Source organism: Carcharodon carcharias, chromosome 3 (assembly GCF_017639515.1).
Source record: "Carcharodon carcharias isolate sCarCar2 chromosome 3, sCarCar2.pri, whole genome shotgun sequence".
Taxonomy (NCBI): domain Eukaryota; kingdom Metazoa; phylum Chordata; class Chondrichthyes; order Lamniformes; family Lamnidae; genus Carcharodon; species Carcharodon carcharias.
In genome coordinates, this window is record NC_054469.1 from 195,205,932 (window position 1) to 195,233,071 (window position 27,140).

Genomic DNA, 27,140 nt, shown 5'->3' on the forward strand with positions numbered 1-27,140 from the left:
TTGTTTTTATTTCCAGCATCCGCAGTATTTTGCTTTTGTACTTATGTATATTGATGGGCAGTTCTCTGCTGGGCTCCTGTATATTAAGAATCAGGTTATGAATGCCCACAACAAAAACAGAATTACCTGGAAAAACTCAGCAGGTCTGGCAGCATCGGCAGAGAAGAAAAAAGTTGACGTTTCGAGTCCTCATGACCCTTCGACAGAACTTGAGTTCGAATCCAAGAAAGAGTTGAAATATAAGCTGGTTTAAGGTGTGGGGGGTGGGTGGGGGGTGGTGGGGGTGAGAGAAAAGTGGAGGGGGGTGGTGTGGTTGTAGGCAAAAGCAGTGATAGAAGCAGATCATCAAAAGATGTCACAAACAACAGGACAAAAGAACACATAGGTGTTAAAGTTGGTGATATTATCTAAACGAATGTGCTAATTAAGAATGGATAGTAGGGCACTCAAGGTATAGCTCTAGTGGGGGTGGGGGGAGCATAAAAGATTTAAAATATTTAAAAATGGAAATAGGTGGGAAAAGAAAAATCTATATAATTTATTGGAAAAAAACAAAAGGAAGGGGGAAACAGAAAGGGGATGGGGATGGAGGGGGGAATTCAATATTCAGTCCGGAAGGCTGTAAAGTGCCTAATCGGAATTCCAGCATCTGCAGTTTTTTTGTTTTTATCTCTATGAATGCCCACGCTTTATTCATATCATCCTATGAGGCAGCAAATAGGGAAAACATTCATTCTATCAGTCTGAGACAGGCAACCTTGTAACCAGAGATCAAATCATTTTCAATTGCTGCCTACAACTTACCATCTTTAAATTTCATTTCTCGTGATGGGATGTTCCTGGATATCAGGTTCTTATTACATTTGTTAGTGTGAAATGGCAGGATCATTTCTAGTGAACCAACCAGTAACTGTAAAATATTAAAATGGTGTATATCTACCTACATTTTCCACAGTAGTTCAAAGGCTAATCAAAACCACTTTTCAAGAAACTCAGACAATTCTGAATATGGATTAAAGATTTATTTTCATTTTTTCCAATTTCAACAGAAGGTGAGTACAAATTTGCTACTGGTTAGCGCTGTTCTTATCTGAAGTGGCAGGCATGCATAAATAACCCCAGAAAGCTCAGTCTTACAGCTCCACAGAAAAGCTTCTCCCCCTTCGATTCATCTCGGCAGCCTGCCTCATGTTAATTGCACAAGCTCAAAATCAAGTCTTGCAAACAATTCCCTTAATAACCAAATTGAAAGACTCGAAGATTTTTTAAGCAATTTTAGGTGCATTTTCTTGTATGCAAGCACTGGAAATTCTCCATTAGTTATTTTAACTTTTACAGTGTGCTATCAGCAACCAGCATATTTTGCACCACTTTCTACCTTCATCTTATAGTCCCAACTTCACTTTCTAGGTAAATAAGCTGCTTCAGCTACCGGAAGGCTCTTTTATTAAAAATTCCAGTAACATTGAACTTCAGTGACGATTTTGTAGCCATTTTGCTACTTGAGACTCCAGTTCTGTTATCTGCAGAGTCTGTCTATTATTAACCCGCTAAAATCTCCCCAAAGAATAGAAGGAAAACTCCTTTGTACGTTTATATAGCAACTCAGGGAAAGAGATCCAAAAAGAACATGTTAGCAAACTCAAATGTAGCCCACACGAGGGCCTACATTACACAAGAGATCTTTAAAAGAGTACTTTAAGATTTCTTTCCCCACTTTCAGTTGCTTGTCATTATTAAATTATGACCAGTATGTGCCCAATATAAATGTATCTATCAGGACCGTAATGATAGTGCTATTCAGCTTTAAAGCCCTTCATCTGTACAACACATCTAAGTTGTAACCTTTAGTTGCTGAAATCCTTGTCAAATGCACTTCCCACCCTAACATTACATCTTATAACATCTATAGTAATTGTTAGGGCACATAACCAGCACAAACGAGAAGACTAATATGTACATTTCTTGTATGTATGCGTCAATGTATAACAATCTCTTCAAATTTCACCTTTTTGTTTTCCATGTGGAGTTGACAATGCATATTAACTGCAAAGCAGCCTATTACAGTGAGTGTGCAGATAATACATGAAAGAAAAAAAGTTCTGAGATATGCATGACTGGAAAAAAAACTAAATTTCAAGATGAGTATGCTTTGTAACAGACTGTTCTTTTCATGAGTGGATCATCTTAAAGTCAGAAATAAAGATGAAATGTGAGTTCACTGTTGTTGGCTCTTATGATCTTCCCTATTTTGCTGGCTGTTGCCCCTAATCTGGCATGTAGGGACGGAGGTGGTCCTCAATGGTTCCAACTCCCCAATGGGTAAGCTGATCCTGTGGCAGGTAAAGACAGACACTGCACAACTTGAAAATTATGGCCTTAGTTTTTGGAGTCTGCAAAACAAAACAAGTCAATCCAGTCACATAGAATAGATAATTTATTAACTTAAAAAACAGCCACACCTTAAATGAAAACCAAAGCTAGATCATTGAAGTACTTGCATGCCCCTATTTCAAAAGTCAATATACAGAAATTGGAAGAAATACAGTGACTTTCATTTTAAGAACTTACAGATTATCTGGGTGTTCAAAGAACATGCAGGGGTCAGTAGTTCCAATGTAATATATTCCACTCCTCTTCAATCTAATTAGTTTTCTTTTAAAGCACAAAGTTTAACATTACTTTGCACTACACAATCATTCTGATTTACAGGTTACCAAAATACATTTTTGTAGTTGTCAGCTTTGGGACTGATCATCAGAAGAGTCCACAAGAGACAAGTAAAAAATGGCTTGCTTTACTGTCTTGAGTGGCAAAGAAGGTTTTGAACGTGAAAAATCATTACCATCTCTGTATTGGAAAATACTAAGCTTTTACTGTACCAGGGACCAGAAACTAAATTTCAGAATTCTGTTTCTGGAGGATTTTTTTTTGACAGGCGAAGAAAAAATTCCAAGTAGTCTCTATCAAAATTAGATTATTTTTGTTTGAAAATACAGCCAGGACGATAGAATTCAAAATCTTATGATCTTGATGTGCCTATACCAATAAGCAAATACGGCATCCTTACATACAAGGCACAAAGTCCAAGGTCTCTTTGCAGGAGGAAAAAAAATTGCACTTGGGCCACAACCCAAATTAAATTTTTCCTTTGCCTTTTTAAAAAATAAACTGGTTCAGTCTATTTAAATTAACACAACAGTATCACATTTATGGTGGAATGCTAGAAACAATAAAAATCAATGCAATACTGTCCACTCAGTTCATGAGTCATTTATCAGTTATAAAATTGCTTCCAACTTGATTATTTCCTTCCCTCCAAAATTTCTCTCTACCCGAGGCCCCTTCACACAGAGATCTGATTCAACAGACTGATGTCATCTTATGGTACTTTACCCAAGTTGCCATTCTTATTTAAGCTTTGACAGTCTGTGCCAGCAGGCTAACTGGGTATAGAGAGTGCAACGCTGCCAATCGCATCTCGTCCAGTGTTCATATACTGCAAGCCCTTGCACAGTACAGTGATTGCAGGAACCCTGGCTGATTTGCACACCCTCTCCCCCCCAGCCCAACCCAGACACTTTGGAGTCAACTGTAGCACTTAAGCGGAGAGTAGTTACTTCTGCACAGACTGAAGGTCTAATATGAGAGGGAAACTTAACCAAAGTCATTAGGTAATCTCAAAATTAATTATATAAAATGTTGCATTTATCCTTCACTCTGAATGCGTGAAAATGGCATCCTGCTGAGTCAAAATAGCTGAACAACTTCTTTTCACAGCAAGTATTTCCTCAAAGCAACAACAGCCCCATAAAATGTCAACAAATGCACCCAATTTGGAATTGTTTCATACATATTATGGAAAGTAAATTTAGCAGTAATTATATGTAATTGTGTAGAGACTGTCATACAGAATGGCAGCTAGAGTTAACAGCACAAGTCTATCAACATGTCATTAAAATGCTGCTACATTAGTCCACAAATAAGTTAAAGAACGTGAAGCAGTATGAATGCAGAAGAATGAATCAGGTTATAAACACTGATGGCACTCAGAACAATTAAAACTGACGGCCATGCCACTATTTTCACATTCCTGTCATGGAACAGTAGCTGGAACTGAAGTTTTAGAAAAAGAACAAGGCAATCAGCATTATACTCACCTGCAAGTGCTGACGATCAATGAACATAAAGATGGACTGGTTTGGGTTGTTTATGATGAGTCCTGTCTTATCCTTCTGGCTAAAGTGCAGAAACTGTTTCTCATAATCACCATGATGAAACTCAAACTTGGCCTGTGTAAACAGAAGATATTTTAAAATAAAATGGCATTAAAAAATAAGACTTGTGGCTCAACAAGTATCCAATGAATAGCTGAGCAAAGAGATCAAGGCAGTTCCAGATTCAATTCCAGCTCCATACAGAGTTAACTGATTTCAGCTAGAACTGATGTAGTGATGCTGCAATTGGATTCAGCGCCTCTACTCAGATTTGCCAAGACTCCTGCTCCCGATCTCTATCCAGTCACTCTTGTTTATTTTGCATATAGTGGGACTCCAGATGAGGAGAGGGTCAATAAAAGCAAAATATTGCAGATGCTGGAAATCTGAAGTAAAAACAGAAAATGCTGCAAGAACTCAGCAGGTCTGGCAGCATCTGTAGAGAGAAACAGAGTTAACATTGAGTCTATATGACTCTTCTTCAGAGAGGGTCAAGCCTGGCTATGATGTCTCATTGTCAAAAAACCTACAATCAGTCAGTCACGCTCCACAGATGAATAGTCTGTCACAAAAAACTGTACAGGCCAGGGAGACAACACTGCCAGAAGAAGAGGCAAAGCTGATGACAACAAAAATTAACTGCACCGTATCGTCAAAATGACATTGCAAGTGAAAACAGGCAACAGAAGAACAAAACGCAGGTAACATTTGAGAATAATGTTTGAAATGAATCCCATATGCTCAGGCACAAAGAAACCATTTGTAACACCTATCCAATCTCGTACAAACATGCATTCTGTACAAAAGTCATTAATCAAGAGCTAGCCATTGTCAACAAGCTTGGAAAATTCATAGCCAGATCAATTTTGCCAAGAGGAAAAAAACACGGGCAGAATTCATTCATGTACTTATGTAACAATGAGTGGTGAAATTTTACCTGAACAGGCCTGAAAGGCTCACCATCTGTACCCTTCCACTTGGAGAACAGGAGACAGACCATCTTCTCTATATCATTCCGTGGCCAAAGGATAAAGTCCATCTCCTGTGTACAGCCAATTACGTCCTAACAGAGGGGGAAAATTCCCACAAGTATTAAATCGTGTTTGTGTCAGGAATAGCAATTACAAAGTTTCAGTAATCTCAATCTGAGCCATCTTTTCTGGTCAAGTTTGATTACTTTGGTTGTAGCTCAGGTACAAAATAAGCTTGGAGTAAGTGGCATTATGTATTTCAAACTGCAACTTCCAGGATCTAACACTGTATTCCTTCTTTTGGTCCAAAAGGCTGGAAACATCTTGTACCTCAGTGCAGTCTACATGTACAACATAAGAATCCACAGGCATGTTTTTTGTGGAATAGTTAAGAATTTAACCTACATGAATAACAAAGTTAGATTCTTCATCAGATTAAATTGCTTCCTGCAGATGATCATGTTGCCTTAGCTAAACTACATTCCAAGTTCCCATTGTGGTTATCCAGCATCTTTGCCAGTACAAACAAAATTTTCAGTGATTCCTCATAGGGTCAAAGGAATCCTGCCTCTCCAAATTAAGCAAATTATTTGGATGGTTTAAATAGCCAATTTATAATGTAAAGCTTGCATCTATTTGAAATGATTTTTTACAATTCACAACAATAATCCAAATCAAACAATCCAAGCATGAACTGATTTACTAGAAGTGATGTGATTTCTCCATCATACCAATATAGTATCTACTGTAACTCCAGTTTAAGGCAGTTCATCTTTCACATTAGATTTATTAGACCAAGATCAGCAGCATCCAGCAGATACTTAAATTTTCAGTTCTGATTTTTTTCCAAAAGGTTCCTGGACTGCTTTAATTTTTTATTAATCAAATCAATTTTGCCTGAGAAAAGTAGTATTGAGCCTGCAACATAACTTAGTGCAGTTAGTTTGTACAACTGTCCGAGTATCAGTTTCAACAACCACAAGAATGTTGAATAACAGCTCAATTCAGAAGTAAGTCTTTGGCCAAGTGGTAGAATTCCTCACTGAGTCAAAATGTGCTGTGCTCAAACCCTGCTGTGGCAGACTGGAACTCCAGCTCTGAATTCTGGGTTGACACCCAGCTGGATACTAGATTCCATATTGGTGCGATGCAGAAACATAAGGATAAGGTCTGCATTAGAACACATAATGGTCACACATATGCAAGAGTGTTAACAGCTGTTTCGTCTGTTGATAAAGATCATTACACAAAACATGAACCTATTTTTACTTTTAAGACAATGAAAGAGCTGCTGTGTTATTCCAGTATTTTATCATTTCAAGCTTTTTTCCTTTTTAAGTGTCAACTGATGGCATGCTGCCAGATGTGAGACTATTATGTTCTAGTCTAAAACAAACAAACCACAAGCTTTTAATATTCTACTGAAACAAAAAGATTCATCCTACTTACCCTGCGCATGGACTGGTAGCGAGGTGCATGAAGCTGCACTACATCCTTCTGCAGCAGCTCTATGGAACTGTCCAGGGAGTAGCTGGACTCCCGTACGCCTTTGAGGATATTTTCTTCATAGTTATTGGTCATAACTGGTACCACTTCAGCTACTTCAAATAGTGCCGGCTTTTTCTTCTTTAAAAAAAACAGAAGAATTTTTTAAATAAACAATTTTTCTATCTACACCATTTAAAAATGTCTTTTTAAAAACTATAAAGCTGAACATCTCAGACTGATATCGTAATAGTTGGATTCAGTGATGGTCTAGTAGTTGGCCCTTCTTAAAAAAGGGATGAAAAGAACACATCAAGAACAAAATCTCATTTCACAGGCCCTTAGTTGTTTATTGAGCACAAGGACCATGATTTGCACAAGAATTACTCAAAAATAGTAGAACATAATAATCCTGAAGAAATAAATCAAAACACTGTTTAAAGAAATCCTGGTATTATTTTCGTAAAATATTCTGAACAAAGCAAGGGGAAATTCACAAAAGCTAAATTATAATATTAATCCCGGTTAGTTTAGCAGACTTCATTTTCAAGCCTGAAGACCACAAAAGGTTCAAAATATATCAACTGACAATTTAGTGCACATAATCATGAATTTTAAGAAATTATTTCCAATCAAACCAATTTAAAAGGAAATCAATAGCAACACATCATAGGGAGGAAAATGAAAGTCAGCATAGAAAGAAGAGCTGAAGAACTGACAGACTAATTTAATCCAGAAGCAAAAATTAATCAAATGGTGCTCACGTGTGTGACAAGGGGGTGGGGAAAGAGTGAAAAACAGATTGCACAGAATTAAATGGAAAGTGCAACATGGAAACATGTCTCTCAACCCAACTGGGTCTGTGTTGTTTATCATCCTTACAAGCAGCAGTTCTACTTTCATGTGCCTGCTCTGATCCCATAACACTATTCCCCCTTTCTTCAACCATCTGTTAATCCTGTTAAGCTAACACGGCCTCCATTCCAATCATTATCTTCAGTCATTCATTCCTCAGCTTCAAGACTGCATGGCCACCTGATACCTCAAATGTGGACAGTGCAAGTCCCATCTCCTCACCACTAAATTCTGCACCCTCTTTTGAGGCAGATCACCATGTACAAGTGTCAACATTCGGTCCCAAACATTATTTTAAGATCAGGTCACTAAATAAAGAAATGTACATATGGGCAGAGTCACAGAACAGAAGCATCTCTAGCTGGCAGAAGCCTGCTTAACTGCAGCTGTTCGTGACATGTATTGTGTGAACATGGTTTAACATTTTGGAATCTTATAAATTTAAAAAAATTAAAATACATATCATGATTGACCAATTGGGGCTCTTAACAGAATAAAGACTTTGAGAGGCCACATTTGAAATTAAGATTTGCACCATCATTGAGCTCAACAGTCAAGTTTCAATAACCCTTGCAATATTGTCCTTGCTATATTCTTGTCCCAGCCAAACATTAAAAGGGAAAAAATGCACACCGTGATAATGCTCTTCCAACACCAACATTAATGACATTGGAGCAAGTGCATTAATAAAAAATATTCTCTCCTGTGATAATTTGAATAGACTGAAGGTCAAAAAGCAAACTTTCCCAATATGAATCATTATTCCAATAATAACTTAAATGATAATGTTGTCTTGTGTATGATGATTATGAATAACCTATTGACAAACAAAAAAATGAATTCCCTATATCCAATTCCCCCTAGTAGGCAAACATAATTTAAAATGTTGATACTGAAATCAATTGATAATAACAATAAAAAAACTGAAGTTTACAGCTTCCATAAGACTGCAAACCGAAGAACATCCTCAAGCTAATCAAACTTGGTCTTAAGGCTTGAGACTGATCAATGGCACAGCTCTTTCTGACCACTTTCTCATCTCGATTCGCCAACCCTACCTCAAAGTCCTCCATAGTAATTTTTTTTATACCTCCCACATAGAAGTAACCTCTCTGTTACCACCACCCCCCCCCCCCCCCCAATCCCCAAACCCATCCTGAATGACATGGTACCTATAAAGCTTCTCTTACAGCAGCCTCACCTCCACTTCTGATACCCTCACTTTTCCTGAATTGCGCCCACAGTACAGGAACCATTTCCTTGGGCTCAAACTCAAATGTATATAGTGAGTGACCAACCAGGCTGCCACTGCCAAATCTCGCTGAATCACTTGATGTTGCATTGTTGCTCCCTCTTCTAGTCCAAATCACTATGTATATGATAGGAAGAATGGGGAGACAATACAAACTACATGATCCAACGTTGAGGAGCTGCAGGAACACAGGCAGGAGGTGTATGTACACATGCTTTTGAATATGGCAGGATGTTCACTAATAGCTAGTGATACTTGTGAACCAAATTTTTTTTTTTTGCATTATCGTGTCAGAGTTGAGAAGGCGGTTTAAAAAAATGCATATATGTTCCTTGGCTTTATGATGAGACAAAGAATACTAAAGCAAGGATATGAGAATGTGACCAGTCTCTACCCAGACAACTGAAAGCCCTCTATTGCTTATTTAGTGTTGTACCTATCAATCTTTGATTCCAATCCACCTGGGCCAGGTCCTTTCAGCTTACTGAAAGTAGATATCCTACAGTTTACTATTTTCAAATTTGATTGTTCTTTGCCCTTTTGCAAACTAATCATCCAAAATAACATACTCTCACAAAGTGTTCCACAGAGTCATAAACGGCACAGATGGAAGCCGATTGGCCTATTGAGTCTATGCCAGTTTTCCGTGAATCAATCCAGCCAGTCCCATTCCCCTGCTGTCCCTGTAGCCCTGTTATTTCCATCAAATGTCCATCCAATTTCCTCTTGAAGTCATTCACTGCCTCTGCTTCCACAACCCCTGTGTGCAGAGTATTCCAGGTCATTATCACTGGCTGCATAAAGAAGTTCTCTCACATTCCCCCTGCATCTCTTACACAAAACCTTAAATCTGTGTGTCTTAGTCCTTATACCATCAACTAATGGGAACAGTTTTTCCTTACCTACATTATCCAAACCTCTACCAAATCTCCCAATCTCCTTGCTTCAAGGAGAACAATCCCATCTTCTCCAACCTAACCTTATAGCTAAAATCCCCCATGCCTGGAATCATTCTGGAAAATCTCCTCTGCACACACTCAAGCTTCCACACATCCTTCCTAGTGTGTGGTGACCAAAACTGGATGCAATTCTCTAGTTGTGGCCTAATCAGAGCTTTATATAGGTTCAGAATAACTTCCTTGCTTTTGTACTCAGTTGCTCTATTATGAAGCCCAAGATCCCATTTCAAAGATCTATGTCCAAATTAAAACACAGAACATCAAAGGTAATCTCTGGATTGTTACCAGAGCCACATGTCAATCGGCAGAGAGTTAAACAGATTAGAGAATTAAATGCGTGGAAGAAGGGATTTTGATTCATGGGGCACTGGAATCAGTACTCAGGGTACAGTGAGCTATCCTGTTGGGATATGCTCCATTTGAACTGGGCAGGGACCATTATCCTGGCCAATCTTATAACTAGGGCTGTGGACACGGCTTTAAACTAACAGTGGGTGATGAAAGGAGACTTAGAAGTCCAAAGAGAAAGGAAAGACAAGCAGAGTGGAACAGCAAGGGACAGGGATTTGAATAAAAAATGTACATCAGTGAATAAGGTCAATGAAGGGAACAGAAGTAAAAAAAAATGAAGCTGTAGGTTTTTTAGCTGAATGCACAAGGCATCTGCAATTATATAGAAAATTAGTGGCACAAATAGAGGTAAATGATTTAGATCTAATGAACATAACAGAAACATGGTTACAGGATGATCAAAGTTGAGAAATAAATATTTCAGGGTGCACAATATTTCGGAAAGAAAGACAAAACGGCAAAGGAGGTGGGGTAGCCCTTACAGTAAAGGGTGACGTAACGGCATTAGTAAGAAAGGATCTGGCCAGTGAAGGCCATTAAGTGGAATCAATACATGTGGAAATTAGGAATAGCAAGTGTCAGGAAACATTGGTGGGAGTAGTTTATAGGCCCCCTAACGGTAGGTATAATATTGGGCAGAGAATTGAACAAGAAATTATTGGAGCCTGTAACAAAGGCTAATTGTGGGGGACTTTAATCTTCATCTGGATTGGGAAATTGGCAAGAACAATCTAGAAGATCAGTTGGTAGAATGCTTTCATGACAGTTTCTTGGATCAGTATACTGTGGAACTGACTAGGGATAAAGCTATCTTAGATCTAGCATTGTATAATGAAGCAGGGCAATGTCATGGTAAAAGATCTACTGGGAAATAGTGAGCATAATACCAATCAATTCCATGTTAAGTTTGAAAGTGACACATTCCAACCGCAAACAAAAATCTTAAACAAAGCCAATTACATAGATACGAGGGGCGAACTAGCTAAGACTAATAGTGCAAATAGGCTAAAAGATATGGAGGCAAATGAACAATGGGAAACATTTAAAGAAACAATTCAAAATATTCAACAAAAATACATTCCACTGAAGAACAAAAACTCAGCAAGAAGGACCCATCTATGGCTCACTCAGGAAGTTAAGGGTAGCATGAGATTAAAAGAAGAGGCTCATAACATTGCAAAAACAGTAGCAAGTCTGAGGATTTGGAGTGTTTAAGGGACCAGCTAAAGGGCAGCTAAAAGTTGATAAAAAGGGAAAAAGTAAATATGAAAGTGAACTAGCTAGAAATATAAAAACAGATTGTAAGAGCTTTTATAAGTACATAAAAAGGAACAGAGTAGCCAAAGCAATCATCCCCGTTCCCTTCGAAGCAGAGACAGGAGAAATTATCATGGGAAACGAAGAAATGGCAGAGGCATTGAACAAATATTTTGTGTCCATTTTAACAGTAGAAGGCACACGTTCAATACCAGAAATAGTCAATAACCTAAGGGCTCAAAAGTGTGTGGAAATTAACATCAGCACAGATAAATTATTGGAGAAACTCAAGGGACTAAAATCTGACAAATCCCTGGGACTTGATTACCTTTTTCCCAGGGTTCTAAAAGAGATAGCTACAGAGATAGTGGGTGCTCTATGATTTTCCAAAACTCCTTACATTCAGGAATAGTCCCACTGGATTAGAAGTTGGCAAATGTTACACCGCTTTTCAAGAAAGGAGGTAGAAAGAAAGCAGTGAACTACAGGCCAGTTAGCCCACCATCAGTTGCTGGGAAAAATGCTGGAATCTATTATTAAGGAAGTCTCAATAATGCACTTAGAAAAGCATAGCATGATTAGAACAAGCCAACATGGTTTACTGAAGGGAAATCCTGTTTGACAAATTTATTCGAGTTTTTTGGGGACGTAACTAGTAGGGCAGATAAAGAGGAACCAGTAGTTATAGAATACCCGGATTTCCAAAAGGCATGTGATAAGGTGCTGCACAAAAGATTAATAGGCAAAATAAGGGCTAATGGAGTTGGGGTGGGGGGTAATATATTAGTATAGACAGGGGATTGGTTAATGGATAGAAAACAGAGTGGGCATAAACGGGGGCTTTTTAAGTTGGCAGGCAGTGAATAGTGGAGTGCCGCAAGGGTCAGTGATAGGGCTTCAGCTATTCACAATCTATATTAATGACTTAGATGAAGAGACAGAGAGTAATGTATCTAGGTTTGCTGATGATACCAAACTAGGTGGAAAGGTAAGCTGTGAGGGCACAGAGGCTGCAAGAGACACAGGCAGGTTAGGTGAGTGGGTAGCAAGATGGCAGATGAAGTATAACATAACATGTGAAGTTATTCACTTTGGTCGCAAGAATTAAAAAAGCAGAATTGCATTTTTAAAGGTGCGAAACTTTGTAAGTATTAATGTCCAGAGACTTGAGTGTGCTGGTACATGGAACAAAGTTAGCATGCAGGTGCAGCAAGCAATTAGGAAGGCAAATGGTATGTTGGCCATTACTGCAAGGGTGATTAGAGTACAAGAATAAAGTCTTGCTGCAGTTGCACAGGGTTTTGGTGAGACCTTATCTACAGTAGTGTGCAGTTTTGTCTCTATATTTAAGAAAGTTATTTTTTTCTTTTTTTTCTCTGGCAAATTCACACCTCTTTGGTATATTACTGCCACCTACTGTATTAGAGGAAAAAGTGCAATGCAATAAAAAACCCAAATTCTATGGGCTAATTCTATGAAATAGAAAAAAAAGACAACACAACTTGATAAATATCCCAATACCCAAATCTAACTGCTAAAATACTAGCCACTGTATCACACTGTATACCATTCTGATGAAAATTAAGACTGCATTGTTCCTCTTTCAGCTGCAAACTTAGTGTAATAAAATATACTCCACTGATTGCAGGAATCCTACCCCAAACTCCTGACACAAACCATCAACATGTTTCCCTATTAAATACAGAGACTTATATAAACTACAGCGGCCAATCCTAATCCTGCTCATAATCACCTCGTCCCTGCTACACTTCCCAGTAAATTTACTAGCTAACTTCGCGTTGTTTTGAATCCGATGTAAATGTCTTCTTTTCTCATGTATATCCCATTTTTATTGCCATAATGCATTAGTTTATCCTTAACAATAGATTTAATTTCCGTCTTCCCTAATGAAATCTCAATATCTGGAATCAAGTGATTTATAGAACTTTTAGCCAATGAATCTGCTACCTCATTTCCTACCACAACTTTATGTGCCGGTATCCATAAAAAATCCACAATACCCAACTGTTGTGTGTTATACAATAAATGAAAAATTTCAAAAATAAAATCCTGTCTGGATTCATAAATTAAGATTGGATAGAGAGCAATGTCGATGATGAATCTGAACAAATGATGACTCTCAATAACTTTACCTCCACTACCCACTCAAAAGCCAACATAATTGCCATTAACTCAACTGAAAATACTGATAAACTATCATTTAACCTTTTCACAATCTTAACATTAATTACAGGAATAAAAACTGCTGAACCTGTAATTCCCATCCCATGATCCTTAGAACCATCAGTGCAAAGATGAATATAAGCAAACTAATTTTACAAAACTAGACAAAGGATATGCTTGCATTGGAGGTGGTACAGCAGAGGTTCACTAAATTGGTCCCTGAGATGAGGCAGTTGTCCTATGGGGGGAGGGGCTGAGTAAATTGGGCTTACATTCTCTGGAGTTTAGAAGAATGAGAGGTGATCTCAATGAAACCTAAAAAATTCCTGAGGAGCTTGATAGGATGGATGCTGAGAGATTGTTTCCATTGGTCGGAGAATCTAAAACACAGGGGCAGAGTCTCAGGATAAGGGGCTGATCATTTATGACTGAGATGAAAAGAAATTTCTTCAAAGGGTTGTGAATCTTTAGAGTTCTCTACCCCAGAGGGTTGTGGTTGCCTCATTGTTGAATACATTTAAGACTGGAATAGACAGATTTTTGATGTCTCGGGGAAATAAGGGAAATGAGGAGCGGGTGGGAAAATGGAGTTGAAGCCCAAGATCAGCCATGATCGTATTGAATGGCGGAACAGGCTCAATGGGCCATGTGGTCTACTCCTGTTCCTATTTCTTATGTGATGTACATGCAACCTCAGGTCCCTCTGTCTCTGCACACTCTTTAGAACTGTGCCATTCAGTCTATATTGCCTCTCCTATCACTTACACCAAACTTTCTCACGGTTCTCTTAATTAAATTCCATCTGCCACTCTGCTAGCCTACCTACGTCCTGTTGCAGTCAATTAGTATCACCTCATTGTTTGCCACTCCTCCAAGTTTAATTGGAAAACTTTGTAATTTTGCTCTGGATTCCAATACCAAGTCATTTCAGCAGACACTTGAACACCACTGTCCACCATCGTCCAGTGAAAATAACCATTTAATGTGACCCGCTGTTTTCTGTCCTTAAGTCAATTTGTTTTTTTAATCTAACTTGACGCTGACCCTCCTAATTCACGAGCCACAATTTTGTTAACCAGCCTTTCATGTGGCACTTTGACCAATACTTTCTTAAAACCCCAAACCCATATAGAGGTGGATTAATAGCTAGTGATGCTTGTGAACTAAATATTTTTTTTACATCTATCAGGAGTTCTGCTGATTTGGCTAGAAGATAAATTGAACAAAGAAACCACAGAATTCTCCACAGTTCTAATGATCCGTTGACAGAAGTCACAGTTGAGAAGAAATATTCGGCCATTAATGAACTAGAAAATACTCAATTAGCAAGTTTTCTTAAAACTAGCTTACAATAAGAAAAGCAAATCATAGATGAGCACATTTAGATTGTATTGAATTAGCAAATGACAATCTTTGGCTTGATACACAAATGCAAAAAAGCACACTACAAGAATAAAGAAAGCAACATCAGTGCTTTTTTTCCATTTATGCATGCTTTGTCATTTAATTTTTAAGTTGTCTCTTCCCTCTTTAGTTGTCAATGGCTAACTTTTTTGGAACAGTAAACTCTTGCACCTTAGGGGTATAAACTGGTTCTGTATCACATTAAGTGCTCTTTTGAGCATCTCCCAACTGTTATTCTGTCATTTTATCCATTAACAGGTTTGCTCAGTTTACTCTGGACAGCCTTTGTCTCATCCCATTGTAGTCAGCCTTACCTAAATCTAGAAGAATATATGTATCCTTTTCACATCTCTCCCTTTCAAACACCATGCTGAACTTGTTGAAAAATAACAAAAACAGGACAGGTTGAATTCTTCTTTCTGGAACTGTAAACGAGCAGGCTGAAGAGTACCAACCAGTGGACGAATATACCCATGTTTGGTATGGCCAAGTACACAGATGCAATCCACTTAAAGTCACATTATGATTGAGTTCAACGTAACATTTGAAACAGACAAATGCAAAACAGCTAAGTTTCTATATTTAGCCACTGAAGACTGACTTCAGTGCAATAAGACAGACTGCTCACAGTAACCTCAGCAGGTGTTCAAAAATAAATATGATACAAAATCAGTTTGTATCCCTAAGTGGCAAGATCTCTGCTTGTCAAAAAATTCAACAAGCTACTAAAGAGGCAAGAGACAACATAAAACCAAAAGAAAAAACAGACAAAAACAGTACAGATCCTGGTGAATGGAAAATATACCGAGAACAGTAAAGTGTGACAAACCTGATAAGAGTATGATAAGAAACTGGGAAGGGATATCAGAATCAGCCCAAAAAGCAAACACAACTGCATTAGGAAAAAGAGGGTGGTCAGGTCGAACGTGTGCCCCTTAATTTCATTGACAAATCACCAATATAAAGAAATGATGGATATGCTGAATAACTCCTTTGCATCAATACTAACAGTGGAAAAGATCAGCATGTAATATCTCTTACGGAAAGTAAAATTGAATCAGAATTCACCAAAATTACCTTAAGCAAAAATAGCAGTTATGATGACACTAGAGAGTAAATCTCCAGAACCATTTGCGTTCCACCCCAGGATTTTAAAGGAAGTGCGTGAAAACATTGCAGATGCCCCAACTATAATCTTTCAAAATTCTCTTTGTTTGAAACCATTCCTTTACATTGGAAAACTGTGCATATCACTCTGCTTTTTAAGAAAGGTGAGAGGGGGAAACCAGGGAATTAAGGATCAGTTAACCCAACAGCTGTTTTTTGAGAAATTACTAGAGTCTATAATTAAGGATAGGGTGACTGAACTCCTTGAAGATTTTCAGCTGAAACCTAACATGGGCTTGTAAAGGGTCATGTTGTATTCCTGAAAGCCAGATGGCAAAGGAAGACACCAAAGCCAATCTTTACTTGGCATAGATTTATTCAGAGAGACATTAAAGGTATATATCTCCTGACCCCACTCAACTCGTGTCAATAAGTGTCTCTTTACATGCCCTTAAGTAATCATCCACATGTATGCACGTAACCTCAACTGATACAATTAACAGGTCATGCCTGACAAACATGACTAAATTTTTTGAAGAAATTACTAAAGTTGCAGTCAGGGCAATGTCTATAGATATTATTCAAGACGATGGTGTAGTGATACTGTCGCTGTTGAGACCCTGCTCTGCCATGATGGAGTTTGAAATCAATAAAAATCTGGAATTAAAAATCTAATGATGAGCAGGAATAAGAGTTCTAAACTGGGGAAAGGCTGATGATACACGATTTGGCCCAAATGGACTAGGAGCAGCTACTTGCAGATAAAACTTTGTCAGTGAGAGGCATTCAAGGAGGAAATAGCAAGAGTACAGGGCAAATTTGTCAGTGAGAGGCATTCAAGGAGGAAATAGCAAGAGTACAGGGCAAATGTGTTCCTGTAAAGATGAGGGGGCGGGGGGACCAAGTCCAGAGAACCTTCCATTCACCAGGATCAAGGGAGATAAAGGTTAGGATTAAGAAAAAAAGATGCTTATGGCAGATACAGAGGGCTCACTACAGCAGAGTCCTTAAAGGAATATAAAAAATGTAGAGGGGAACTCTAGGAAAGCAAGAGAGTGCGTGAGAAAGCATTCGTGGGTAGAATAAAGGAAAACCCAAGGCAGTTTAAATATATAAAGAGAATAACTAAGGAAAGAGTAGGGCCAATTAGGGACTATAGGAGTAATCTGTGTGTGAACCCAGAAGGCATGGGCACAATCCTCAATGAATATTTTGCATAGGTCTTCACAATGGAAAAGGGTGATGCAAGTATAGACATCAGGGAAGGACTGTGAAATATTAGAGGAAATTGAGAGAGAGAGAAAGAGAGAAGGCACTAGTGGGTTTAGCGGCCCTAAAAGTAGTAAATCTGCAGGCCCAGAAGAGACGTATCTCAGGCAGTTAAGCAAGGCAAGGGAAGAGATATTGGGGCAAAAACAAAAATAGCTGGAAAAACTCAGCAGGTCTGACAGCATCTGTGGAGAAGAAGACAGAGTTAACATTTCAAGTTCAGATGACTCTTCATGAGAACTGAAGCAAAACAGAAATGAGGTGAAATATAAGCTGTTTAAAGGAGGGTGGGACAGGTCCCTGGCAGTAATTTTCAAATCCTCTCCAGCCACAGGTGAGGTGCCAGAGGACTGGAGGGCCGCTAACGTTGTCCAATTATTAAAAAAGGGAGAAAGGGATAGACCAGGAAATTACAGGCCAGTCAGTCTAACCTTGGTGGTGGGGAAGATACCAGAAAGAATTCTGAGGAACCGAATATATCTGCACTTGGAGAGACACTGATTAATCAGCGATAGCTAGCATTGCTTTGTTATGGGAAGGTCGTGTTCGACAAATTTGATCAGATTTTTTTGAGGAGGTAACCAGGAGTGTTGATAAGGGTAATGCATTTGATGTGGTCTACATGGATTTTAGCAAGACTTTTAATAATGGCTCTCATGGCAGACTGGTCAAGAAAATAAGAGCTCATGGGATCCAAGGCAAAGTGTCACATTGGACCTAAAATTGGCTGAGAGGCAAGAAGCAAAGGGTGATGGTAGAGGGGTGTTTCTGCGACCGGAAGTCTGCTTCCAGTGGGGTTCCACAGGGCTCGGTGTTGGGGCCCTTGCTGTTTGTGGTGTGCATAAATGATTTGGACTTAAATGTAGAGGGTATGATCAAGAAGTTCGTGGATGACATGAAAATTGGTAGGGTGGTAAATAGTGAGGAGGATAGCCATAAACTACATGAGGATATCAATGGACTGGTCAGGTGGGCAAAGCAGTGGAAAGTGGAATTCAACCCAGAAAAGTGTGAGGAAATGCACTTGAGAGGGCTAACAAGGCAAGGGATTACACTATGAATGGTAGGACCCTGGAAATGCTGAAGATCAGAAGGGCTTTGGCGTGCATATCCATAGATCCCTGAAGATAGCAGGGCAGTTGGATAAGGTGGTTAAGAAGGCATATTGGATACTTGCCTTTATTATGCTGAGGCATAAATACAAGAACAGGGAGGTTGTGCTGGAACTATATAAAACACTGGTTAGGCCATAACTGGAGTATTGCATGCAGTTCTGGTCACCACATTATAGGAAGGATGTGATTACACTGGAGAGGGTGCAGAGATTTACTAGGATGCTGCCTGGGCTGAGGGTATGAGCCATGAGGAAAGATTGGATAGGCTGGGGTTGTTTTCCTTGGAGCAATGAAGGTTGAGAAGGGACTTGATAGAGGTGTATAAGATTATGTATAAGAGGGGCATAGATAGGAAGGCACTTTTTCCATTAGTAGAGGGGTCAATAACGAGGGGACATAGATTTAAGGTAAGAGTCAGAAGGCTAAGAAGGGAGTTGAGGAGAAATATTTTCACCCAGAGTCTGGAACTCACTGCCTGAAAGGGTGGTTAAGTCACAAACTCTTGTAACATTTAAGAAGTATTTAGATATTCACTTGCGTTGCCATAGCCTCCAATGCTATGGGCCAAGCACTGGAAAATGGGATTAGTGTAGTTAGATCTTTGTTGACTGGCGCGGACACGATGGGCTGAATGGCCTCATTCTGTGCTGTAGACGTCTATGAGTCTAGTTATATGGACTTCTAGAAGTCATTTGATATGGTCCTTCATATCTAAAGCTGAAACATGAAACTGAAAGCAAATTACTGACCTGGTTGAGCAGCAGGAGACAAAGTAGGGGTAATAGGCAGGTACTCTAATTGTCAGTCAGAGTAATCACTGCACAGTCCCTGGCACATTGAGGATATCCTCCATAGTGTTGTGTGGCACTACCAACATGCTAAATGGGATAGATTTTGAACAAATCTAGCCACTCGAAACTGGGCAGCTATGAGACACTGTAGGGGAGCAGAATTGTACTTAACCACAATCGTAAACTCATGGCTTGATGTATCTCCCACTCTTCCTTTACCATGCAGTCAGAGGAACAACCCTGGTTCAAAGAAGAATGCAGGAGGAAATGCCAAGAGCAGCACCAGGCACACCGAAAAATGATGTGTCAATTTGGTGAAACTACAACACAGGACTACTTGCACACCAAACAGCAGAAGCAGCATATGAAAGACAAGGCTGAGCGATCCCACAGCCAATGTATTAGATCTAAGCTCTGCAGTCCTGTCACATCCAGTCATGAATGGACGTGGACAATTAAACAACTCACTGGAGGAGGAGACAAATGTCTCCATCCTAGCAGAGATTTGCAAAAGACAAGGTTGAAGAATCTGCAACCATCTTCAGCAAGAAGTGCCAAGTGGATGATCCATCTCTGCCTCCTCCTGAGGTCCCCCAGCATCACAAATGCCAGTCTTCAACTAATTTGATTCACTCTGGATACTGCAAAGCTTAAATGCCCTGACAACATTCCAGCAATAGTACTGAATATATGTGCTCCTGAACTAGCACTGTCCCTAGCCAAACTTATCCAGTATAGACAGAACACTGGTATCTACCCAGCAATGTGCAAAATTGCCCAAGTATATCCTGTTCACAAAAAGTAGGACAAAACCAACTCGGCCAATTACTGCCCCATCAATCTACACTCAGGTGATGGAAGGGGTCATCAATAGTGCTAGCAAGCAGCACTTATTCAACAATAATTTGCTCACTAGTGCTCAATTTGGGTTCCGCCAGGGCCACTTAGCTCCTAACTCATTACTGCTTTGGTTCAAACATGGACAAAAGAGCTGAACTCCAGAGGTGAGGTGAGAGTGACTGCTCTTGACATTAAGGCAGCATTTGACCCAACATGGCATCAAGGAGTGCTGGCAAAACTGGATCATAGAGAATCAGGGGGAAATTCTCCACTGATTAAAGTCAAACATGAGGACTCGAAACGTCAACTCTTTTCTTCTCCGCCGATGCTGCCAGACCTGCTGAGTTTTTCCAGGTAATTCTGTTTTTGTTTTTGTTTTGGATTTCCAGCATCCGCAGTTTTTTTGTTTTTAAGACAAAAGAAGATACTTGTTTGCGACAGCTGGAGGTCAATCATCTCAGTCCTGGGATATCGCTGCAGGTGTTCCTCAGGGTAGTCTCCAAAGCCCAACCATATTCAGCTGCTTCATCAACAACCTTCCCTCCATCATAAGGTCAGAGGTGGGGATGTTCGCTGATGATTGCACATTCAGCAGCATTCACAACTCCCCTGATACTGAAGCAGTCCATGTCCATATGCAGCAAGACCTGGGCAACATTCAGGCTTGGGCTAATAAGTGGCAAGTAACATTTGTCCCACACAAGTACCAGACAAGAACAGCGCGAAGAGAGAATCTAACCATCACCCCTTGACATTCAATGGCATTACCATCACTGATCCCCATTATCAACATCCTGGGCATTACCATTGAACAGAAACAGAACTGGGCCAGCCATATAAATACCATAGCTACTAGAGCAAGTGAGAAGTTGGGAATTCTGCAGCAAGTAACTCACCTCCTGACTGTCCAGTTTGCCCACCATTTATAAGGCACAAGTGAGGAGTGTGGTGGAATACCCTCCATTTGCCTGGACGAATACAGCTCTAACAACACTCAAGAAGTGCAACACCATCCATGTCAAAACAGCCCTCCTAATTGGCACCCTATCCACCAACTTAAACATTCACTCCCTCTGTTACTGACGCAGTGTATACCACCTACAAGATACACTACAGCAACTCACCAAGGCTCGCTCCTTCAACAGCATCTTCCAAACCATGACCTCATCCTTCTAGAAGGATAATGGCAGCAAATGCAAACCACACACCATTCTGACTTGGAACTATATTGTCATTCCATCACTGTCGCTGGATTAATATTCCTGGTAATCCCTTCCTAGCAGCACTGTCAGTGTACCAACACCACGCAGACTGCAGCGATTTAAGATGGCAGTTCACCACCACCTTCTCAAGGGCAATTAGGGATGGGCAATAAATGCTAGCCTAGCCAGTGACGCAAACATCCCATGAAAAAAAATTAAAAACTTGTTTCACAAGAGCATCTAACCACACAAGGAGATGTTAGGGCAGGTGACTAAAAGCTTGGTCAAAGCAGTAGGTTTTGAAAAGGATCTTAGAGGAGGAAAGTGAGGTAGACACACAAAGAGATGAAATTCCAGAGCTTAGGTATATCTCCAATAATGCAGTGATTAAAATCTGGGATGCTGAAGAGGCCAGAATTAGAGGAGCGTAGATATCTGTGCTTTGTGGGGCTGGAGGAGATTAGAGATTGGGAGGGGTGAGAGATTTGGAAACAAGAATAGGAATTTTCAAAATTATAGCTTAACCCGTGGCCAGTGTAGGTAAACGAGTACAAGGAAGTGAGTGAGTGGGACTCAGTGTGATTTAGGAGTTTTGGATGAGCTCAAGTTTACAGAGTGTAGAATGTGGAAGACTGTCCAGGAGTGCAGTAGATTATTCAAGTCTACAGATAATAAAGGGATGGATAAGGGTTTCAGTAGTAGAGGAGCTGAGGCAGGAGTGGACTCAGATGATGTTACAGAAGTGGAAATAGGTAGCCTTAGTGACGGTGTGAATATGTAATCAGATACACATATCCACATCAAATATGATGCCATGATTGCAAACAGACAGTTGCCAAGAAGAGGGGTGAAGTCAGTGGCTAGGGAACAGAGTTTGTGGCAGGGTGCAAAACAATTGTTTCCACCTTCTCAATATTTAATCGGAGGAAATTTCTGCTTGTCTGGCGTCCAGTAATGGATGAGCAATCTGAAAATTTAGAGGTAGTGGAGGACTCATGAGAGGTGGCCATGAAGTCGAGCTGGGTGTCATCAGAGTACCTGTGAAAAAGGATAGAAGGGTACTTTCTGAATGGTGAAAAGCCAGAAACAGTGGATGCTCAAAAAAAGACTTAGGTATCCAGGTAGATAGATTAAAATATCATGAACAGGCACAAAAAACTATCAAAAAAGCTGGCATGCTGGCCTTTATATCTAATGGATTGGAATACAGGGGGTTGAGGAGAACTTTTTTCTCTCAGAGGGTCTTGAGTCTCTGGAATTCCCTTCCTCAAAAGGCAGTAGAAGCAGGGTCTTTGATATTTCTAAGGCAGAGCTAGATATATTTTTGATTAACAAGGGGGTGAAAGGTTATCAGGGGTAGGCATGAGGTTACAATCAGATCAACCATGATTGTATTGAATGGTGGAGCAGGCTTTAAGCACTGAGTAGCCTACTCCTGCTCCTCATTCGTATGATGTTATGCTACAGTCATACAAAGCTGTGATTTGACTGCGTTCAGAGTACTGTGCTCAGATCTGGGCAGCACAACTTAGGAAGGATATACTGCCCTTGGAGGGAGTGCAGTGTAGATTTACCAGAATGATAGCTGGATTCCAAGGGTTAAATTACAAGAAGAGATTACACAAACTAGTGGAATTCAGAGACAAAGGGATGATCTAGTCAAAGCTTTCAAGATAAAGGGGAACAGATAGGATGAAGAGAAATTATTTTTGCTAGTTGGGGAGTCTAGAGCAAGGGGGCATACCCTTAGAATCACAGCCAGTCCTTTCAGAAGTGAAATTAGGAGAGATTTCTACATACAAAGGGTGGTAGAAATTTGGGACTCTTTTGTAAATGGCAACTGATGCTAGATCAATTGTTAATTTAAGTCAGAGTTTGATAGATTTTTGTTAAGCAAAGGTATTAAGCGACATGAGCAAATGGCAGTTATGTGGAGTTAGGTTGCAGATTAGCAACAATTTCACTGAATGCTGGAACAGGCTTGAGGGGCAAGATGGCCTACCTGCCGATGGGCTGCATGTTGATGAAAGCAGTGCAAGCTATCTTGAGTGGTCTTAGGTATGTACTTTGGTCTGCACAATATGGGATGGCTCTCAAGTAAGACAAGTACATTAGAAGCATATTGCTAGAAATGCAATGTAGACATTCTCAAACTTTGGTTGTCAAACTGCCAAATGAACATTGGTATTAAGGACTACAAAGTGTGCAATGTGGAGTTAGGAAGGGGATAGTGGGATAAGTCAAGAAAGGGCAGGAGAAAGAGGGCTAGATCACTTAACTGAATTCCATTCCACCTCTGAGCAAGTTTTTTTTTTGCATACAATTAAGTTACCCCTCAGCTTGTGCGTGAACAGTGAAACAGTTTAAGCTCTGTATCTCAGCTAAATGGAGCGTAATTTCAGAATTAGGGTCCAAACTAATTTTGGAGCGAGACAGAGCGACAATCTGGGACACACGCTGCCCAGAGTGCAAATTCAGTGCTTGAAGTGTCTATCAAAATGCATTGCATTTTTATAAACCAATCTAATAGCATGAATTATTTCCTCCTGGCTCTCTGGAGTGATCTGGTGACATCTAGATAAAGACGTGCCAGAGGTCTCTCTTTAACATATAACTGGTACAATTTCAGCCAATGTGAACATAGCTCTGCCTGGCTGGAACTAGCAATACAGCTGTTCTGACAGTGGTAACTTCAGGGTAAGTGTAGTCTAATATTACATCCTTTAGATAAAAATTCCAACTATTACTCTCATTCCACATGTGTAACAGCTCCATGGCTGTTGGGTACAAACAATATTAAATTTTAGAGCTGCCACATGTTAAGACAAGGTAAAATACCTACCTTATCTTTGAATACAAAGGCAATGTACATCTTGAAGTCAAACTGATCTGCCAGAGATTCCTTCTTCTTTCTAAGTTGAGCACGCAGTCGATTCAAAGTCTGGTTCTTCCGAGAGTTTGGGTCACCCATTTTGTTTGGATAAGTGGCAACCCCGTTTCTAGCTTATCAGAAATTGACAAAACCAACAAGGGCAATTTCTCACAAAAGAAAACAGCGCAACAGAACAAACAAGTCTGGTAGTGCTAACTGAAAAAAAATTCTACCACAACTACTAGACCAGAAAGTCTAAAACTGTGTTGTGCAAAAACTTAGGATAAATGCAGGCCAGAGTCCAATCATGATAACAGTCCCTATATATACATGGTTTCATGGGAGTGCAGGGAATTAGACTTTGTTTTTAATTCACATTAACAAAACCTACAAACCAAAGCAATCCAAATTATGCTAGATTTTAACCCGTTGAACTAAAACTAGTTTACAATGATGGATGCCAATGAATCTAACCAACAAATTAAACACCTAACTGTAAATCTAACTGTGTGCCCAAAGATGACACACAAGTGATGCAGCCAGATCCCATGTTTACATACAAGCCAGGATTTTGCCTTCTTACACAAAAATCAGCCTGAAAACTCTACCTACAGCCTCCGACATGGCTGTCTTCAAACATATTGGACTTTGTTGTTTTAAGGACAGATAGTAAAAGGGAAAGAGGAGGATTGCGCTGGCACATCAACTACATGGCGCTGCTCATTGGCACCTGGGCAGAAACAAACAAAAATCCGAGAAAAAGGCATTTCTAACTTTATCAAAGAGACGAGTTCAATCAACACCATGGTGGCAAACTTTTACCCCGTTTCTTGACATTTCCCTGCACTGAAAAACAAAGCAAAAAAAATTAAATCATTTATCATTTTTGTTCCTTCAGATCCTCTCACTCAGATGTTGAGTTTCTGCTGCTTCCTTTTTTTTGTTTTGGTTTTCTCTCTTTCCTCCTTTCCTAAGCTGTTTATGTTTAGCATATATATAATATATATATTGCAAACCAACGTTCAATGTCACTCCCCGCCCATGTCAAGAAGAGACCACGAACCCGGTCAAACCCGTCAGTGTGAGCGAATCGCGCTCTCTGCGCTCTCGGTCACCCATAGTCTTAAAAAAGTGGGCTATTGGTTTGAGAAAACCGCACAAAGAAGCGGCCTGGCCCTCGGCTACTTCAGCCCGAGGCGGGCTAGATTTCTCTCTCCCTCCCTCTCAAAGTTTAGCAATGGAGGGCTGACCTGCTCCCTCTCTCTACTTATCTATCTATCAGCCGTTTCCCCCCCCCCCCAATCTCTGGCTCTCGCTCGCAGCTTGGGACTGCCACACTCGCTCGTTCCCCTCCCGCCCGCTGGCTCCGCCGCCTCTCCAGACAAGATGGCCGCACTGACGTCACAACCCACTCCACCACCCCCAAACATGATTTTTTTTTAAAGTTATATTTTTAAACTTAACGCGTTCTGTTCGCACACCAATACCAACGCCCTGTGTTATTATTATATCATTTTAAAATCCTGTTTTAATTTCAATCGATGTAAACATATCTCACTACGTCACGCCATGTCACGTGTTGCCTTGCTTATCACCCCCGAGCCGTGACCTTTCCTGCTTTCCTGAACTTTCAGGCTGCTGAAATTCACGTCACTCCGTGGGACTGGGGTGATTGAGCGCTGCTGTGCTTTCAAAGCATGCATTTTATGTTTGTGCTATCATTCCGGAAAATAAATCCTGTCTCGCATCCAGTCATTTCACTATAGGTGAACCAGCTGAAGCTTGATAAAGTTCGGTAGGGGGTGGGGGAGTTGGAGGACTAGGCAATGAAATATTTCAGGAGGAGAGGAGAACGGAGGAAAGGTTTTTCGTCAGAGGGAGTTGGGGAATGAAGGGTTATATGTGGGTGTCAAGGAGTGGAGGGATTTGTTTGTGTGAAAACAGTTGGATAGAGTTTTACTGTGAGCGGGGGTGACGGGCTGTTGAGAAAGTAAGACTCGTAATTATATAGCGCTTTTAATACCCTATTAAGTTCCAAACTGCTTTGCAGTCATTCAGTTACTTTATGAAGCATCAGAGGAGTGTGCTTGTAGGAATAGAGGGCTTCTGTATGAGGTGGAATAAAGAGAATAGGGAATATGAATGGACTGGGAGTCAAGGAACAGGTTATGAATGTCGACGGGGTTCCGGGAACTGAGGGTAAGAATGTGGTCAAGGAGCTGAGGGATGATGTGGATGACAGGGAATTGAGGGTGTGGATTAGGATCAAGGAACTAAGGGTATGGATGCGGGTGACAGTGAAAGAATTGAGGGTGTGAATATGGGTGGGGCAAGGGAATTCGGTATTTAGGCGTAAGGGAACTTAGGGTTTGGTGCGGTTGGGGTATAAGGGAAATGTGGGTTTGGATGCAGGAGTTGAGGTTACAAAGGCTGGGTAAGGGAATTGAGGTTAAAAATGAATCAGTTAATAATGTGGAAGGTTGATTTAGATACTGTATCTTGTAAGAGTCTCGTCAGGTTTTATCAGGTGCTCTATCCTGAACCCCACCATTCTCTCCCAGCTTTTTGTTAAAAATTCCTTAAAACGCGAGCGTTGCTGGCAAGGGCAACATTTATTGTTAACGTATAATTGCCCTTTAGGTGGGCGGTGGTGAGCCGCCTTCATGAGCCGCTGCAGTCCATGAGGTGTCAGCATACCACAGTTCGGTTAGGGAGGGAGTTCCAGGATTGTGACGCAGTGGAGGCTGTCACCCCGGGGAGCGGCGAGACTGTGGATCTTGGTATCTCAGGGTGGTTGAAGCGAACAGTGTAGATGCATTTAAGGGGAGGCTAAGTAAGCACAAGAGGGAGATGAGGATAGAGGATTGTGATGATTAGACTTAAATGAGGAAGGACGGGAGGTGGCTCCAATGGACTGAATGGCCCGGATTCTGGTGTATTTCCTATGCAAATATATTTTGTCAGCTCGAACATGTGCGGGACCCACTCGATTAAAACTGAAGAAGGAGG

The 27,140-nt window shown here is 40.3% G+C and overlaps 1 protein-coding gene across 2 annotated transcripts; it reads right to left on the reverse strand.

Annotated features, from left to right (window-relative positions):
• Window positions 1–1,007: 1,007 nt before the first annotated feature.
• Window positions 1,008–25,476, reverse strand: c3h6orf62 (chromosome 3 C6orf62 homolog). 2 transcript variants are annotated; one of them, XM_041184678.1, is made up of 6 exons: window positions 24,102–24,237; window positions 22,165–22,297; window positions 6,638–6,814; window positions 5,155–5,280; window positions 4,161–4,292; window positions 1,008–2,393 (listed from the first exon to the last, which is right to left on the reverse strand). In XM_041184678.1, the coding sequence occupies exons 2-6, from the start codon at window positions 22,267–22,269 to the stop codon at window positions 2,268–2,270; spliced, it is 666 nt and encodes a 221-aa protein (XP_041040612.1). In that variant the 5' UTR covers window positions 22,270–22,297; window positions 24,102–24,237; the 3' UTR covers window positions 1,008–2,267. The 2 variants fall into 2 exon arrangements, with proteins under 2 accessions (XP_041040612.1, XP_041040611.1); XM_041184677.1 differs by lacking the exon at window positions 22,165–22,297 and having other exon boundaries at window positions 24,102–25,476.
• Window positions 25,477–27,140: the final 1,664 nt, after the last annotated feature.

What these genes read in the sequence shown, in the direction of transcription:
- c3h6orf62 (XM_041184677.1), bottom strand. Translation starts at nt 24,230, where the DNA reads ATGGGTGACCCAAACTCTCGGAAGAACCAGACTTTGAATCGACTGCGT. An exon ending in GCTACCAGTCCATGCGCAGG is followed by an intron (nt 5,281 to 6,637) that starts GTAAGTAGGATG and finishes CCCCTCTGTTAG; the next exon opens with GACGTAATTGGCTGTACACA. An exon ending in TTGATCGTCAGCACTTGCAG is followed by an intron (nt 2,394 to 4,160) that starts GTGAGTATAATG and finishes TTTGTTTTGCAG; the next exon opens with ACTCCAAAAACTAAGGCCAT.